This window comes from Sorex araneus, chromosome 9, assembly GCF_027595985.1.
Source record: "Sorex araneus isolate mSorAra2 chromosome 9, mSorAra2.pri, whole genome shotgun sequence".
Taxonomy (NCBI): domain Eukaryota; kingdom Metazoa; phylum Chordata; class Mammalia; order Eulipotyphla; family Soricidae; genus Sorex; species Sorex araneus.
The window spans coordinates 532,030-548,676 of record NC_073310.1 but is presented as its reverse complement, the minus strand read 5'-3'; the positions used below and the strand labels follow the sequence as shown (position 1 = coordinate 548,676).

At 55.3% G+C, this 16,647-nt stretch overlaps 1 protein-coding gene and 1 non-coding gene across 15 annotated transcripts in view; both read left to right on the top strand.

Annotated features, from left to right (window-relative positions):
- The window catches only part of EP400 (E1A binding protein p400), an 80,671-nt gene that overhangs the window by 52,432 nt on the left and 11,592 nt on the right, over positions 1 to 16,647 (top strand). For 9 of the 14 annotated variants that reach the window (XM_055146699.1, XM_055146694.1, XM_055146698.1 and 6 more), the window contains 22 exons: positions 1,230 to 1,379; positions 1,702 to 1,796; positions 2,659 to 2,873; positions 4,074 to 4,276; positions 4,369 to 4,538; positions 4,919 to 5,115; positions 6,685 to 6,796; positions 6,921 to 7,064; positions 8,097 to 8,225; positions 8,342 to 8,425; positions 8,672 to 8,806; positions 9,170 to 9,214; positions 9,291 to 9,444; positions 9,570 to 9,811; positions 9,897 to 10,070; positions 10,486 to 10,622; positions 10,715 to 10,771; positions 11,949 to 12,027; positions 12,112 to 12,369; positions 12,801 to 12,849; positions 12,916 to 13,025; positions 16,427 to 16,634. In XM_055146699.1, the coding sequence (XP_055002674.1) occupies positions 1,230 to 1,379; positions 1,702 to 1,796; positions 2,659 to 2,873; positions 4,074 to 4,276; positions 4,369 to 4,538; positions 4,919 to 5,115; positions 6,685 to 6,796; positions 6,921 to 7,064; positions 8,097 to 8,225; positions 8,342 to 8,425; positions 8,672 to 8,806; positions 9,170 to 9,214; positions 9,291 to 9,444; positions 9,570 to 9,811; positions 9,897 to 10,070; positions 10,486 to 10,622; positions 10,715 to 10,771; positions 11,949 to 12,027; positions 12,112 to 12,369; positions 12,801 to 12,849; positions 12,916 to 13,025; positions 16,427 to 16,634 (3,147 nt within the window). The remainder of the gene's footprint in view (positions 1 to 1,229; positions 1,380 to 1,701; positions 1,797 to 2,658; positions 2,874 to 4,073; positions 4,277 to 4,368; positions 4,539 to 4,918; positions 5,116 to 6,684; positions 6,797 to 6,920; positions 7,065 to 8,096; positions 8,226 to 8,341; positions 8,426 to 8,671; positions 8,807 to 9,169; positions 9,215 to 9,290; positions 9,445 to 9,569; positions 9,812 to 9,896; positions 10,071 to 10,485; positions 10,623 to 10,714; positions 10,772 to 11,948; positions 12,028 to 12,111; positions 12,370 to 12,800; positions 12,850 to 12,915; positions 13,026 to 16,426; positions 16,635 to 16,647) is intronic. The other 5 variants (XM_055146695.1, XM_055146701.1, XM_055146702.1 and 2 more) reach the window with 2 other exon arrangements.
- Positions 4,599 to 4,726, top strand: LOC129399033 (small nucleolar RNA SNORA49). The gene has a single exon (XR_008626880.1). It is a non-coding gene; the product is annotated as a small nucleolar RNA SNORA49 (small nucleolar RNA).

Here is a 16,647-nt window from a genome sequence, read left to right as displayed (position 1 = left end):
CTGTGTTTTTCTCCAGGTGCTTTTTTTTTTTTTTTTTTTTGATTGATCGGGTTTTTTATTTTGGACCACACCTGCAGTGCTCAGGGCTTACTCCTGGGTTGAACTTCACTCAGCCACATGCAAGACAGAGTGCCTTAACTCACTCTCCAGCCCCATCCCCAGGCTTTTAAATCAGTCTTTACATTTTTTTTATTTGGGGGCTGCGCCTGACGGTGCTTGGTGGCTCATCCTAGCTTGGTACCTGTGTTGCTCCCTGTGGTACTTTGGGGAGGACTACGCAGTGCTGGGATTTACCTAGACTGCGCGTGGAACGGCTATGCTCAGCTCACTGAACTCTGCTTCTGGCCCACTTGCCATGCTCTCAGTCTGACTCAGAGGAGCTGTCTTTCATGTCTTGGCCTCTGAGCAGTTGCAGAACATGTTTCTGTCTCGGCAAGGTGGGGGATGTCTGGGGTTCATAGAGCCCAGAGAGGAGAGTGAAGCACTCCTGTGCTTTGTCCAGCTTTCCGACCCAGGAATGAGACCTTCGTGACAATCTCTATTCGAATGGGCTTTTATTTTATTTTATTTTTTAATGTCTTTGTTTGGGGGCCACACCCTGCCGTGCTCAGGGCTGAAGTGACCATATGTGGTACCAGGGAAGAAACCAGCCTCTGCAGGGCAAACACCTTAACCCCAAAAGCTATCTCTCCAGCCCCTGAGCTTTTATTTACTTGTGGTGACCATGCGGCGGGCCTGCGATGAACCAGAGAAGTTCTCCTTTTCTGAGCTGAAATGCCAGGAGGAATCCACCCTGAAGGCTGGAAAGGCCATGATCCTTCCACAACCCCTACAGAACCTCCATTGTGGGTGCTAAGAGCCATGCTTGTAAATGTCTTTTCTTCCTTATAGCTCAGGTAGGCCAGTATACAGTGCATGGCTAGGAGCTGGGACTGACTTCTCCCTCCAGCCCTCGAACCCATGGACCTCTTTAGTGGGTGGGGTGGTCATCCCCTGCCTAGAATGAGAAACCAAGGAAGATAAGGTGGCATTGAGCAGAGCTTAGTAAGTTGCTTCAGTTCCTCATTGACTGAATTTTTTATTTTCCTCCGAGTGATGGAGCTTTGGGCTGGCTGGTTGGATTCCTGCTGACCCTGGAGCTTCTGTCTCTTGCCTTGTTCTGGATGTGGGGGTGAGTGTGGCTGCAGCTTCCATACCCCGCCTGATGGTACCCATGACTGTTCTTGCAGGCAGTGTCCTCCAGATAGTGTCTGCCCCGGGCCAGACCTACTTGCGCCCACCAGGACCTGTGGTGATGCAGACAGTGTCCCAGGCGGGGGCCCTGAACGCCCTTGGAAGCAAGCCCCCAGCCACCGGCCCTGCACCCTTGAACTCGCAAGGTAGGGTATTTGAATTAGGAAGTCCAGCAGAAGCTTCTCTGGCTGGTGGCATCCCTCTTCAGTGCTCACCCAAAGTTACTGGCTGGTTATTAGTAGGCTTCTCTCACCCTCATTGTTTTCCCTTTAAATGAAGCTCTTGAAATAAAAAAAGTCAATAGAGCCATTTTGGGAGTCACACCCACCTTAGGGGTCAGACGGGAGGTCAGGCTTCAGCATAGGGGTGGAGACCGGCACTCTTTGGAAGGTGCATGTGGGTGAGGACAGTGGGCAGCATTGGGGGTAAGGGGCTCTACACTTCAATTGGTGACATTCACTTTTGTAGTTGGGGTTCCTGGTCGAGCGACAGCTAACCCCCTGGCTGCAGGAGAACCCGGAATGGCCCCTAAGCCAGCTTCACCCATCGGAGGGCCCAGCCAGGTAAAGTACAGCTTCTGACAGCTGCTATTTTACAAGGGGTGGTTGTTGCTTTTTTCCCTTCAAAAATGTCCTGGTGGCGCGGAGCAATAATACGGTGGGAAGGCCGTTTGCCTTGCACAGGTCCAACCCAGGTTGAATCACAGCACCCCGTATGGTCCCCTCAGGGTTTCTGGTGTGGCTCAAAAAAGAACAGGGAAAAAAATATGTCACTTTTAAATTTTGTTATTTTTGTTTGTTTTTTTTTTTTCCATATTTTTGGATGAAGGATCACCCCTTGGCAGTGCTCTGGGGTCTGTGTGGTATTGGGGTCAGTCCCAGAGTCCAGTGTACAAAGCCTGGACTGTCCGTTGAGCTGTTTCCTGGGCCCAGAAATTATGAAGACATTTTTCTAATGAAAGGAAGCAGCTTTGGGGGCCAGGAGATAGGGCAGCGGTCAGGCCACAACCTAGCAGGCCCGGGCCAGGTTCAGTCCCAGCATGCCATGGTCTCGTGAGGTTCACTGGGTGTGACTCTTAAGTCCCCAGCCTCTCAACCTCATGCCCTTGCGCTGGACCCAGTTCAGGGCCCAGTTGCCTGAGGCGGAGGAGGGCGTGGCCATCATGGAGCCCTGTTTGGGAGATTACCCTGCCCCAACAGAAGGTAGGCATCTGGTTGGAATTGCAGAGTTCTCAAGCTTGTGTCTTGGCTCCCTCCTTCCCTCAGTGCCCCGGCACCCCAACAGGCAGTGCCACATCAGCCCTTGATGCTATATCCCCCAGTGCAGGGTGGTACCTGTGCTCTGCACTCTGGAGCCTGGTGCGGGCGGTCTGCTGACAGAATGTAGCTGTGCTAGTAACCATTTCCCTCCCTCTGCCTGTGGAAGGAGGAGAAGAGCCGGCTTCTCAAAGAGCGCCTGGACCAGATCTACCTTGTGAATGAGCGGCGCTGCTCCCGAGCCCCAATCTACGGCCGGGACGTGCTGGGCCTCTGCTCCCTGGCAGGGCCCACGCGCTCTGCTACTCCCCCTTTGCAGAGCCAGACAGAGTTGATCCTCACACTGGCCCAGCGGCGAGAGAGTCTCCAGGACATCATGGACAGGTATGGGCCTGTAGACACTTGCTCTTGCAGTCACACACGCTACCCCGACTGTGTTCTGTAGCTACTCATGTCTCCATTCTCAGCTCTGGAGGGTCATGTGGTCTGGGGTCTCCGTACCCTACAGCCCGAGCTCTTCTCTGTCCAGGTTAGGGCCACCTTGAAGTGAATAGTGGGGCCCCTGTGGGGAGCAGAGTGCTGTGCTGTGTTTTCTCCGGTTCACTTTGGGGGTAACTAAGTCCTGGTGCTTGTGCTCAGGTGTCGGGTGACTGTGCAGAACCTGTCCACTGGCCCCCTGAACCATCATCTTCACCTGCTGGGGGTCATTTTCAAAATGGTGGCTTGTTTCTGTTGTTCAGAGTTAGAGGTTTGCTCTCGGTTCGTGACATTATGCCTTGGTCAGAGACAGTCTTTGATTTTAGGCAAGTCCAGCTCACTGATTGTTCCTTTCATGGATCATGCTTTTGGTGGTGTATCAAAAAAGTTGTCACCATAGTCAAAGGTTTTTCCTGTTGGCTGGTCCATGTTTCTGCATTTTAAGGTTTGTTTCTGGTGACTTGGTGAGAGGGTATATGGGCAACCACGCTGACACTGATGGCGGAACCTCAGAGAAAGCCTGGAAGTTGGACGGTGTCAGGCCTGGCCTGGCTGCCTGGCTCTCCTCCAGTATTGAGCTGGCTGTTCTGGGTGTTCTGCCTCCCCATGGGGACACCAGCTCTCTCTGGCCTCTTTGCACTGCCACTCTCTGGGATTCGATGGAATCACACTGAATTGATTCATGAAGCTGGGAAGAACTGCCTTGAAACAGTGCCTCGTCCTCCTGTGCATGGACATGGATAGACCCCCCTCCCACGCCCTTCCTTCCCTCCCCCTGTCCAATTGTGCCCTGGGCTGTGTAGTCTGGCATGTGGTGGGTGGTAGCCAGTCAGGGAAAACCGTCTGTCTTTCCTCCTAGTGGCCCAGGGCCACAGCAGCTTCTAGTGCACAGCTTCCCCGGCCCTCCAGGAGACAGCAGCAATATTTAGTGGACACACCATATCTTGTACTGTGGCTTCAGGTGGTTTCTGTGTAGGCCAGTGGTCCTGTTGCCTCTATGTCACTGGCGTTGGGTCCCCTTGGTCGTCTTTCCTCTCCTCCAGGACAGAGATGTTGCATAGTGTGAGGCGTGTGGTTGGGTGACAGGGCTTGTGTTCTCTTCCTCAGGGTGCTGTGCGTGATCCCTGCAGTGGTTGCCGCACCCCCGTCCTTATGGGTGGCAAGGCCGCCCTCCCTCTACAGCCACAGAATGAGGCTCTTTCAGCACCGCCTGAAGGAGCACACAGCACCCTATGCCCAGCAGCTGCAGCAGATCACAGCCCTGCGCTCACTGCAGTTCCCCGAGCTGCGCCTGGTCCAGTTTGACTCAGGTGGGAGATCAGCCCCACCACAGCCCCGCCTGCTCACTCAGTGTGGGGCCCTGTTGCAGTCCTGAGGCACCTCTGGCTCCCTTGCTCCCCAGGAAAGCTGGAGGCGCTGGCCCTTCTGCTGCAGAAGCTGAAGTCAGAAGGGCGCCGGGTGCTGATCCTGTCTCAGATGGTCCTCATGTTGGACATCTTGGAGACCTTCCTCAACTTCCATTACCTCACCTATATACGAATTGATGAGAATGCCAACAGTGAGCAGCGGCAGGTATGGAGGAAGCTTGGGGGCCACGCTGGCACCCTGAGGTCCAGCCCGGCTTGTCTCCTGCTCCCTCAGCCTTACTCCAGGGGCTTTTGCCTGTAGAGTGCCCTGGCATTGCCTGAGGGTACAGGAAAAGCGCACTTCCCTCCCCAGGAAGACTGTGTCCACTGGGGCCTACAAGGTGAGCTGACAGCCACTGTTGGGTAGGATCTGACCTCGGCTTCCTCTGAGCAGTGAGGAGAGATGTTGGGGTCAGTGAGAGCCAGAATTAGAAATGACATTGCAGTTTAGTTTGGGAAGAATTCCTAGCTGATGAGAACCAAAAAGCATCAGAGTTTTCCAGCTCTTGTCAGGAAGACTCACGGCTCCATGTGGCCTCTCCTCAGGAGCTCATGAGGAACTTCAACAGAGACCGGCGGATCTTCTGCGCCATCCTCTCCACCCACAGCCGTGCCACTGGCGTCAGCCTGGTGGAAGCAGACGCAGTGGTATTCTATGACAATGACCTCAACCCTGTGATGGACGCCAAGGCCCAGGAGTGGTGTGACCGAATCGGGAGGCGCAAGGACGTGCACATCTATAGGTGAGGGGCCGAGGGCCACTTGCTGCGTTTGCTGTAGCTGTGGAGCCCTGGCCGGGGTATGTGCTCACAGTACCAGAGCACTCTGGAGAACTGTCCCCTCTTCTACCCAGGCTTGTCTGTCCTGTCCCTGAGCATTGCCCTTGAGGTTGTGGTGTGGTTCAGTTGGGCTCCGAGGTAGGGAAGCCTCTGTACTGTCAGCTTTACAAGAGAAGTTTCAGGTCAGAGAGAGAGGCTGTGGGAGGTGGTTCACCCAGATTTGATCCCTGCTTCTCCCGAGCACCCCGGGAGTAGGGCCTGAGTACCGCCAGCTGTGGCCCAGTTGCCTTCTTCCTCTCCCCTGCCAAAAAAAGAGAAGGACTCCTATTTCAGGTTGTACAGATTTACAAATGTACATCTGTCAGTAAAGTGGCTACTGAAGAATTTAAATCTGTATTTGTCACTGACGTGTGGATTGGGAAGGGCCCTACTCTGACCCTCTGGGGAGGCAGGTGTGTGCCTCCACCCCTGGTGCTTCTCTCTGGGCACCTCTGCTCAGCACCAAACCTCCCTGTGTAGTGTGGGCCACACCCGCTGATGCTCAGGGGTTACTCCTGGCTCTGCACACAGAAATTACACTTATATGGGATACTTGAACCCGAGTCAGCCATGTGCAAAACAAACACCCTCCCCACTGTACTGTCATTCTGGCCTCCTCTTCCTGTGCTGTTTTGCTTATGCTTTTCACCAGACGCTTGGTGTCACTTAGCCCCAGTGCTGTGTCACAGCACCTTCAGCACTCATAAACAGTCCTTACTAGAGGCAGCCATTAGTCACATGAGGTCTGTGTTCCTGTTAGGTCTTCCGAACTATCCCACCACAAGACACCCCACAGCCCCTGAGCACATTAGCTCTTTTCCTCTCCGTCTGCCCAGTGTGTATCTGCATCACTAGCTGTACCCAGTGGAGCAGGCATCCTCACTATGAGCCGTTTCCTCATACTCGCCCTCTTTGAAGGCTCATGAGAAACGGGGAACTATTTCCCTCTCAGAAGAGAGCCCTCCACTTCAGACAGAGTCATCCAGGAGGACAGTGCTCTGAGCTTTTGACAATGTGACTCAGTCTCGGGATAGTCTGAGAGGTCACACCCAGTGAAATAAAGCTCTGAGTGTAGTAGAAAGAACCTAGAAGCCAAGGTGTTTACGCCAGCTGGGGCTAGGAAACGGGCTGCATCTCTCCCAAATAGCAGTGAGATATGACCTTTGTTGTAAGTGCCACACTGAGACCAGCAGTCCAGGCCAAGTGGGTAGCTAAAGTCCCCCAAATTCACCGCCTCACCTGCTGCCTGCCTGCTTCCTGGGAGCAGTGTGAGGGTCTCCCGCATACAACCTGCTGTGGTGTTGCTGGTGACCTGTCAGCCACGATTGAGGCTCCTGAAATCCTCTGTTCTCACAGGCGAGCTGGGACCGTGTCCAGAGAAGATGGGCAGCGGCTGTGGGGAGGTCAGAGCCTCTGGGCCTAGAGTCCCACGTAGGGTTCTACTTGGGGTTCTACAAGCTCCCAGGGACCCACACATGTATGTGTGCTTTGCAGGCTGGTGAGTGGCAATTCCATTGAAGAAAAACTCTTGAAAAATGGAACCAAAGATCTAATTCGTGAAGTGGCTGCTCAGGGCAACGACTACTCCATGGCGTTCCTCACACAGGTGCTGCCCTTCCCTGGGAGGTGGGGTCCAAGGACACATGGGTCCCTGATTGGGAGACACCCTCCCCAGCAGGGGTTACCCAGACTGTGGGCAGGTGTGAGCAGTGGGCCTCTTGTGTGTCCAGCGGACGATCCAGGAGCTGTTTGAGGTTTATTCTCCTGTGGATGACACTGGCTTCCCTGTGAAAGCCGAGGAGTTTGTCGTCCTTTCCCAGGAGCCATCAGTCACAGAGACCATCGCACCCAAAATTGCCAGACCCTTCATCGAGGTGAGTCCTACCCAGTCCCACCGGTTTCCTGCCCTCTGAGTTACAATAAAGGGACCATGGCCTCCGAGCCACTGTAAGGCCCAGCCTGCAGCGAGGAGCCCACCCCAGGCTGCCACCCCCTTGTCTGTGCTTTTTCCCACTGTCCTTTACACTTTGCTTTGGGGGTTGGGGGTTGGGGAAGAACAGCCTTGCAAATGATACTTACAGACCAGGGGCCTGTTCTGGCAGTTCCCAACCAGTGGGGTCAGCAGGTTAGTGTTAGGACCCGAGACTGGCATGCCAGCCACCTTGAGGTTTGGGTCAGCATATGGTAGCCCATCTGCAGAGATTTAAGAGGTGTTTGAGTCTTGTCGAGCAGTGTTCCAGGCCTAGGTACAGTGGCTCCTGTACCTGCTTATGAGGACGGGCCTAAAGGATCATGCTGGGTCACAAAGGAACAAGTGTGGGACCAGTTTCGTGTCAGGACAGCAGGAAAGTATGTGTGACCCGGGTACAGGGCATGAGCCTGATGAGGGGCACGGGGTTCTTTGAGGCTGTGGGTGAGGGTGCCAGGCCAGCACAGGAACGTGGCATGGAGAAAGGGGGTAGGAACAGAGGCAACATCGCTCCCACAGGGGGACAGTGGTGCCAGAAAAGGTTCCTTGTTGACGTGGTGTCATGAGGACACATGGGGGGTGCCCATCACCCCCTAAGTGAGTCCCACCTACATCTGCCCCAGTAGATACCGCTGGTGGCAGGGTGGCATGTCCCATGCAGGCTAGCAGCACTAGTAGACTCGTTTTGGCTGCCCCATATGGTTTACTCCTGTTTGGGGGACAGGCTGAGCAGGATGCTGGCCGCCTTCTCTCTCAGACCACACATGTACCAGTGCCTTGGGAGTGCGGCCTACCAGCCTGAGAAGAAGGTTCTGTGGTCATTTCTGTCCTGTGGTTACTGCTGTCAGGCCCAGGCGGCCCTGGTGTGAGGCTGACAGCAACTAACAGGAGCTCGTGAGCTAAGGATAGCCTCACGGCAGTCTGCATGATCCCCCAGGCCCTTAAGAGCATCGAGTACTTGGAAGAAGACACGCAGAGACCCCTGGAGGAGCCAGAGCCCGGGGACCCTGGCAGGTGGAACGAGGAGCCCTCGCATTGGGGGGAGCTCGCGGACTTCATGGAGCAGGTAGGTTCCCCACTCCTCACACTGGGCTGTGGGTGACCTTCTTTCTAGTGGCGTAGAAAGAAATGAAACTTAGTCACTTGCTGGTCACCCATTTCAAAAAATCTGTTTCAAAACAGCTTACTCCAATAGAAAAGTATGCTTTGAATTACCTGGAATTCTTCCACACCTCCATCGAGGACGAGAAGGAGAGGAGCAGGGAGGTGAGAAACTTGAGGGAGTCCAGGCATTGCCTGCTCTGTGCTCTGTGCTTGTGGGACATGAGGGACACCAGCCACGCTTGCTGGTATAGACCCGCTAAGACTAAGTGCTGTCCCGGGTAGCAGGCAGCAGGCTCTCGGTTTGTCTTGGCCTGCCTCTATGCTGCTGACCAGTGCTCAGGGAGGCAGCGGGGCCAGGCACAGGCCTTGGCTGAGACTTCCCCCACCCACCCTGGGCTCTCACTGCAGGATGCTGTGCTCGCTGCGATGCAGGAGTGGGAGGCCCGGAATGCCAGGAGCCTGCAGGAGCAGGAGGCCAGGGCACAGCAGGAGCAGGAACAGGACGAACTGCTCACCTATACCCGGGAAGACGCCTACAGTGCGGTACGGGAGGGCAGGGGACTGGCCGGACTGTACGTGTCTGGCCCCTTGAGGTGTGGTGGTCTGCTGCATCACCCAGTCTTGATTCACTGTCTCTGCGTGCGTGGACTTGCTTGCTCTGAATATGATGCAAGAGTGTGTAGGTTCTAGAGTGATGTTGATAGCAGGTACGGTGCTGGCCTTGCACATGCCCAACCAGGGTTCACTCCCCGGCACCCCGTACAGTCCCCTGAGCACCACCAAGAGTCATTTCAGAGCACAGAACCAGGAGTAACCCTTGAGCATCACTAGGTGTCACCCGACCCACCCACGCACAAAAAAATGTGACGGTGTCATCAACTCCAGCTGAACCCCTTTTCCCCCTAGGAATACGTCTGTGAGGGTGCTGATGGACAGACGGAAGTCATGCCGGTGAGTATCATAGCTCTGGGCCAGGTCAATTCACCTGCAGGGGAGTGGCAACTCACTGCTCTCTCTCCTCTCCCAGCTCTGGACCCCGCCCACGCCACCCCAGGATGACAATGACATCTATATTGACTCGGTCATGTGTCTTATGTATGAGACCACACCCATCCCTGAGTCCAAGCTGCCTCCCGTGTATGTGAGGAAAGAGCGCAAGCGGCACAAAACGGACCCGTCAGGTATGTGCTGTGTCCGTTACCTCTGTTCGGGAGCAGAAATGGGGCACTGTCCCCCAGTGCCTGGCTTCCTGAGTGCTCTGCCTAACTTCTCCCTGCTATGGCTTAATGGAGACGCCTGTACTCAGCTGCAGGGAGGAAGAAGAAGCAGCGCCATGGGGAAGCCGTCGTGCCCCCTCGGTCCCTGTTTGACCGTGCCACACCAGGCATGTTGAAGATCCGTCGAGAAGGGAAGGAGCAGAAGAAGAACATTCTGTTGAAGCAGCAAACACAGTTTGCCAAGCCGTTGCCTACTTTTGCCAAACCTACAGCAGAGTCTGGTGCAGACAACCCTGAGTGGCTCATCAGCGAGGACTGGGCGCTCCTACAGGTGGGCCTGGGAGGGGGACTTGGCTTGGGTCACACTGACAGTGTGCAGGGCCTGCTGATCCGCTATGCCTGAAACTTGTCCTCAGGCTGTAAAGCAACTTCTTGAGCTGCCACTGAATCTCACAATTGTGTCACCGGCTCACACACCCAACTGGGACCTGGTCAGTGATGTCGTCAACTCCTGTAGCCGCATCTACCGCTCTTCTAAGCAGTGCCGCAATCGTTATGAAAATGTGCTCATCCCCAGGGAGGAGGGCAAGGTACGCACAGAGGCCCGCTTGCTGGCTCCAGCTTCCAGCCCTGGGGAGAACCCTGGGGCCCGTCTCACCAGATCCCGAGACCAGCGCTGATAAAGATGCAAAGTGGTTAGGAGGGTTCTTAAGTGCTGAAGGACCCTGGGTGTAGTACTGGAAGAAAGCTGGCAATTGAGTGGCTGTGATGAGTGGTCCAAAGTAGCCTGTGTTCTGGTCCCTTCACCTTTAGCCACTGGCAGAGTCCCTGGGAATGGGTGTAGGTGGCTCCAGTGACTGTCCTCTAGCTGGAATATGGGCCTGCGGGAAACTGACTCAGGAGGCCTGTCCTGGGCCACAGGTGCTGGTCAGTAGGGTCGAATTCCTCAGGGTGCTTTTGCTGGGGGAACAGGGAGGCCCGACTGCTCTCACCACTTTGTTTCAGAGCAAGAACAATCGCCCTCTGCGCACGGGCCAGATGTACGCCCAGGATGAGAACGCCACACACACCCAGCTCTACACCAGCCACTTCGACCTCATGAAAATGACGGCTGGGAAGAGAAGCCCCCCTATCAAACCTTTGTATGCATCCCAAACTCTGGATGGGTGTACGGAGGTGGGGGCTGGTGTCCCCTACCTCCCTGCTTCATGACTCTTGCTCTTCTGATCTGCAGGCTTGGCATGAATCCCTTTCAGAAGAACCCCAAGCATGCCTCCGTGCTGGCAGAGAGGTGCGTGCTCACACACATGGATGGGGGCTACAGGGGTGCTGCGCCTCACTCCGCCCAGAGACATCAAATTCTGGGCTGCTCTGCTCACTTGGCCGTTTAGCAGAGGAGGGAAGGGGTGACTGTGAGGGGTAATCAGACTCAGTCAGGGCTTGGGAGTACAGGGGCATGCCTGCAAGTCGGCCCCACTTCCTAGAATCCTGGCATGTCACAGTAAAACGTGGGGAATGGTAGGAGGAAGGTGCTGCTCTGCCCCCAGTCTCACTGTCATTTGAGCGAGGCCCGGTCACTCAGTCTGCCTGACCCTGGCAGGGTGGCTGAGCGGTGTTATTTGAAACCTGCCTTCTGTCCCTTCCTCTCGAGACTTAGCCCACTGGTCCCTGTGGGTGCAGGCCCTGTTCCCCTTCATGTGGGGTCAGGAATAAGAGTCTAGCCTCAGAGAACTGGTGGGCTCTGTCCCCTGCAACACCTGTAGGGTTCGTGTAGAGAAGTCAGAGGAAGCGAGGCTTCTGCCCGTGGTAGTGTGGAAAGCATGGTCTGGGCTGTTGTGCCTACAGGCAGTTATCCGCGTAGTTGCAGGAGACTTCCGTTGCCAGCAGAGCCACAGCACGGGGGCCCTTATGCAGTGCGGCTGAAAGGCAGGCCTAGGTGAAGCCAAGAGGGTTGTAGGGAGGCTGGGGTGGCTGCCATGCACCTGGGCCAGGCAGAGAGACAGACCCCATGTTAGTGCAGGTAGATCTGTGGCTCAGGAGCTAAGCGGCTCTGCAGTCGGGCCCGTGGCAGAAGTAGCTACCAGCCCAGGCTGAGGCGCACTGGAGGCAGGTGTGGTTCTGTTGGGCCCAGAGTAGGCTTTCCTCAACACCAGCAGGCTGAGCACCAGGTAGGATGGGGAACTGGACCATCACAAGGGTAGTAGTCAGTGCAGGGTGACCAAGGTCAGGTGGATCAGGGCCTGGCAAGAGGACACAGAGCAGGAGGAGGGGTCAGCCTCTGTGATGGAGGGTGCGTGCTGGGGTCCTGGACAGAGAGTGGATTTCGAGCCAGGGGCCACCAGGGCCCTGGGAGCATCCATGTTGCTTTAGGCCTGCACACCATTCTCAGATTCCCAGACCCTGGGGCAGGCAAAGGAGGGGGGGGGGCTGGGCTGCCATTCTCAGCTTCTTTCTGCCTGACTTTTCAGTGGCATCAACTATGATAAGCCGCTGCCTCCCATTCAAGTGGCCTCTCTTCGTGCTGAGCGCATCGCCAAAGAGAAAAAGGTATGGTCACTAGGTCTGAGTTGGTGGGGGTTATGGTTGGGGGGCTTGGCTCCTGCCTACAGTCCATTCCTTCCCATTTCACAGGCTCTGGCTGATCAGCAGAAGGCACAGCAGCCCCCTGTGGCACAGCCCCCCCCACCCCCACCACCTCAACCCCAGCCCCCACCCCCCCAGCAGCCTCCCCCACCTCTTCCGCAGCCTCAGACCACAAATAGCCAGCAGCCCACAGGGCCACCGGCCGGTCAGCAGCAGCAGGCCCAGGCCCAGCCCCCAGGGCCACCCTCACAGCCCCCAGCCAAGGGCCCACCTGCCATTACCACGGTGGGCAGCGCCGCTGTGCTGGTGAGCACCTGGGGAGTGGGGGCGGAGGTGGGTGGGGAGCACTTCTGAGGCAGGCTAGGAGCAAGCACATTCCATGACCAGCACATTTCAGTGTGTGCCATGCGGCTTGTCAGTGCCACACACTGAAGTGACTTGAGACTGGGGGGCCGCTGTGTCATGTAGATCCCCGTCATGGAATATGTGTCAGGCCTGAGGAATGCATGAGCACTGGCCCTATAGAGGGGCAGGCAGAATTCGCGCAGACGTGGTGTGTGGTACCTGAACTGGGAGTATGTGAACTTGAGGCTAGTTTGACCAAGAGATGACAACAGGGGCCTGGCAGAGGAATGAGAGCTGGACTGGGCCTCTCTCTGCTTGGAGGGCGACAAGGGAGATCTTCAGGACATATGCAGGGGAGAGCTTGGCTGGAAATTTAAAGTAATTCTCTCTAGCAGGCAGGTGCCTTGAAGACGTCGGTCACAGGGACGAGCATGCCCACTGGTAAGAGGCGGTGGCCAGCCTTGGGGGACCCTTGACCTCGCCTGGCCTCATACTCTCCCTCCACAGGTACCGTGAGTGGGAATGTGATCGTAAACACCATCTCAGGTGTCCCCGCAGCTACCTTCCAATCCATCAATAAGCGGCTTGCCTCACCTGTGGCGCCTGGGGCCCTGACTGTGAGTGTCCAGCCCCTGGAGGCTCTTTACTGGCTTGAGTGCCCTGCATGTACTCCACGGGTGGTCAGCAGCTTCCTAGAGAGCCTGCTTCAGAAGCAGTGCAGGCTGGGCTGAGTGGGCATGAGGGAGGGAGCGAGAGTGAGTCTGCTCCCATGTGTAGCAGGAATGGAGTACAGGGGCTCCAGGGACGGCTCGAGACCCTAAAAGGAGGGGGAGAAGTCAGGCAGGATGGATGAAGCTCCCTAGGACCCCTGGGTGTGTTACCAGAGGGAGTGGGGTGCCACACAGGGGAACCTTACAATGAGGGTCCAGCTCATCCTTGGTGCTTGATTGTGAGAAGCAGAGACAGTTGTGAGCCTCAAAAAGGTTTGACCCTGGGGGCTGGAGCGATAGCACAGTGGGTAGGGCGTTTGCCTTGCACGCGGCCAACCCGGGTTCTAATCCCAGCGTCCCATATGGTCCCCAGAGCACTGCCAGGGGTAATTCCTGAGTGAAGAGCCAGAAGTAACCCCTGAGCATCACTGGGTCAGGAGTAACCCTTGTGCATCGCCGGGTGTAACCCAAAAACACACACAAAAAAAAGGTTTGACCCTGTTGCCAGTGTAGTCACCAGCCCACAGATGAGGGATCTCCACAGTCAGGGTTGGGTACAGGACAAGGTTTGTGCTGCTGCTGTCATTGAGATGGCTGTGGGCCAGAGTCTAGACACAGAGCCATGTGTGTAGTCAGGCTACCCTCACCTTTGCCACCTTACTTCAGGCAGATTTCTCAGGAAATCAGATGCTTGTGAATTGTAGAAGGAAAATCAGATGATGCTTTCTCAAAATTATGAATATCTGTTCTTTGAAAATTGTTGCTAAGAAAATGAAAGATCTGGAATGGATTTGCAGAACAAGCGTAACAAGCAACTTGACTGTCGAGTCTGGCGTCGTCTATTAGTAACAAGCTGTTCCTAGGTGGGGAGGGTCCCCACCCAGCAGTGTTTAGGAGTCACACTTAGGGGAGATAGGAGACCATGAGTGCAGGTTAGTCAGCTTCTGGCCCCCTGCACACAGAGCATGTGCTCTAGTCCTCTGAGCATTTCAGGTTACAAACCACCTTGTTAAAGCAGACAGGAGTATGGAGCAGTCACTGGGGAAAGACGCAGAGGCAGGGGTAGAGACTCAAGCCACATCACCTCAGGCCAGGACTATGGGGAAGAGGGAAGGCGTCTTGAGGTAGTTTTAGAAGCTGCCGCAAGGAAGCAGGCAAGCGAGAGGCTCATCAGGGACAGATCTTACCTGTGTGTGCAGGATTAGTGAGACTGGCATCAGGGTGCAGTAGTTTTGCAGTACAGCTGGGCACCCTGTGGCCTTAAGGCTGCTTGGATTGGAATTGGGGTATCAAGCCCCAAAATGGGTTTGTTAGCAATCTTTTTTGCTGAGGGATCAAAAAGGGGGGGTGGGTGGGCGGTCACACCTGGCGATGCTCAGGGTTTACTCCTGGCTCTGCACTCAGGAATTAGTCCTGGCAGTGCTTGGGGGACCATATGGGATACCGGGGATCGAGCCTGGGTCCACCACGTGCAAGGCAAACACGTGTGCTATCACTCCAGCCCCATGTGCTATCACTCCAGCCCCCAGCCCTCAGCAATCTTTGTGTTCACCTGTATCCCAGTGAAGTGCCGTGACAGTTTGTGGGAGTAGATTGGCTGGGAAGAGTGTCAGGAAACCAGGGGAGAAAGGTCTTTCATACATGCTCTCAGGGATAGTAATTCTGAGTATGGCACAGATGGGGCTGGAGCGATAGCACAGCGGGGAGAGCGTTTGCCTTGCACGCGGCCAACCCAGGTTCAATTCCCAGCATCCCGTATGGTCCCCTGAGCACCGCCAGGGGTAATTCCTGAGTGCAGAGCCAGGAGTAACCCCTAAGCATCGCCGGGTGTGACCCCCCCCCAAAAAATAAAAAGTATGGGACAGAAATAATCCGAACCTTAAAATACTTAATACCATAGAGCCAGTATTCACTGGCCCAAATCTAAAGGAAGCAAAAACCCAGAGAGGGGGCTGTGAAGCTGTGTGCTCCCTGGAGAATGCAATGAATTCTCCTGGTTTGGTTGTTCTGAACCACATTTGCTGTGCTGAGGGCATATTCCCTCCTGGTGGAGCTCAGGGAACCACAGGGCGTGCCAGTGAGTACCAGCAAGGTACCAGCAAGGCAGGTGCTATACCCACTAGACTATCTCTCTAACCCCAGGTTTGTGTTTGGGCCACACCAGTGGTGCCCAGGGCGTATACTCCTGGGTCTGCATTCAGGAATCACTCCTGGTGGGACTTGGTACATGGGGTGCTAGGGATCAAACCCAGATCAACCGCATGTAAGGCAAGTGCTTTCCCTGCTCTCCTGTCCTCCAGACCCTTGGATGTATTCCCCTTTTGGATGGGGAGACTTCAGTTCACACCCCAGTCATAGATCAGAATACAGCAGACATAGTGACCCTGAGTGGAACAGAGGGAGATGCCCAGTGTCCAGCCAGGATTCAGGAACCATAAGAAATCGAGCTGGAGGGTGTAGAACTTGCTGTCAACATTCCAGACAGAAGCAGGCAGGCAGTGTGTGGAGACTTTTACAGAACTGACGGATGATGTTGGTCTGCCAGTAGAAAAGCCAGACTCCTCTTGATCAGGGATAAAGGCATCCACCCTTACAGATGGCGAATAATGTGATCTGGAAGCAGTGGGAAAAGGCAAGCTTCAGAGGCAGTGCAGCTGCTCAGGGGTATAAAGCCATGAGGCGAGGCAGTGAATAGTGAGAGCATTCCTCTCTGTGAATACCTTGACAGGGAGGTGAAGATGTAAAGCGTTCAGGAGTCTGGGCCGTAGCCCAGCGGGTGGGTGCCTGCAACCATAAGTTCCATCTTCTGTGCCACCCCTGGCCGTTGTAGAAACACCAAGGGAAGAGAAAGGGGAGATCAGACATGTTCTAGCAGAACCTGACAGCTGATTGCTAGTAGATCTTTCCTGAGGAATGTGCTTCATCCTGAGGAAAGGTTTCCAGACCAAGGGTTTGACATACAAGCTAATGAAAAGCTAACTGGACTAAGAGACGCATCTGGTTAAAACCACGTTAATAGCCTAGACAAGCACAGCTTCCTAGTGGGCCAAGAGAGCAGGAGACCTAGATTCCAAGCACTGGTGCATGTGACTCAGAAACCAAGAGAAAATAGCATTCTGTTGGTCTGTGGGACCAAAAGGTATCGCGAATGAGGACAGGGCTGGATGTCTTGGGCAGGACTGGGGCATGTTGAGGCTGTTCCGCTCTGTGGCTGACTAACCCTCCACTTGAGTTATTCTGATGACCACAGTCTGGGAGGTGCTTCCTTCCTCCACTTGAGTGTCTGACACCTCCTTTTTCTCCTCCAGACCTCTGGAGGCTCTGCACCTGCCCAGGTGGTCCACACCCAGCCACGAGCTGTTGGTTCCTCGGCCACGCCCACACCTGACCTGGTGTCCCTGGCACCGACTCAAGGTGTTCGAGCAGTCACCTCTGTGACGGCCTCAGCTGTGGTCACTACCAGCCTGACTCCCGTGCAGACCCCAACCAGGTCTTTGGTGACTCAGGTGTCCCAAGGTAAGGGCAACTG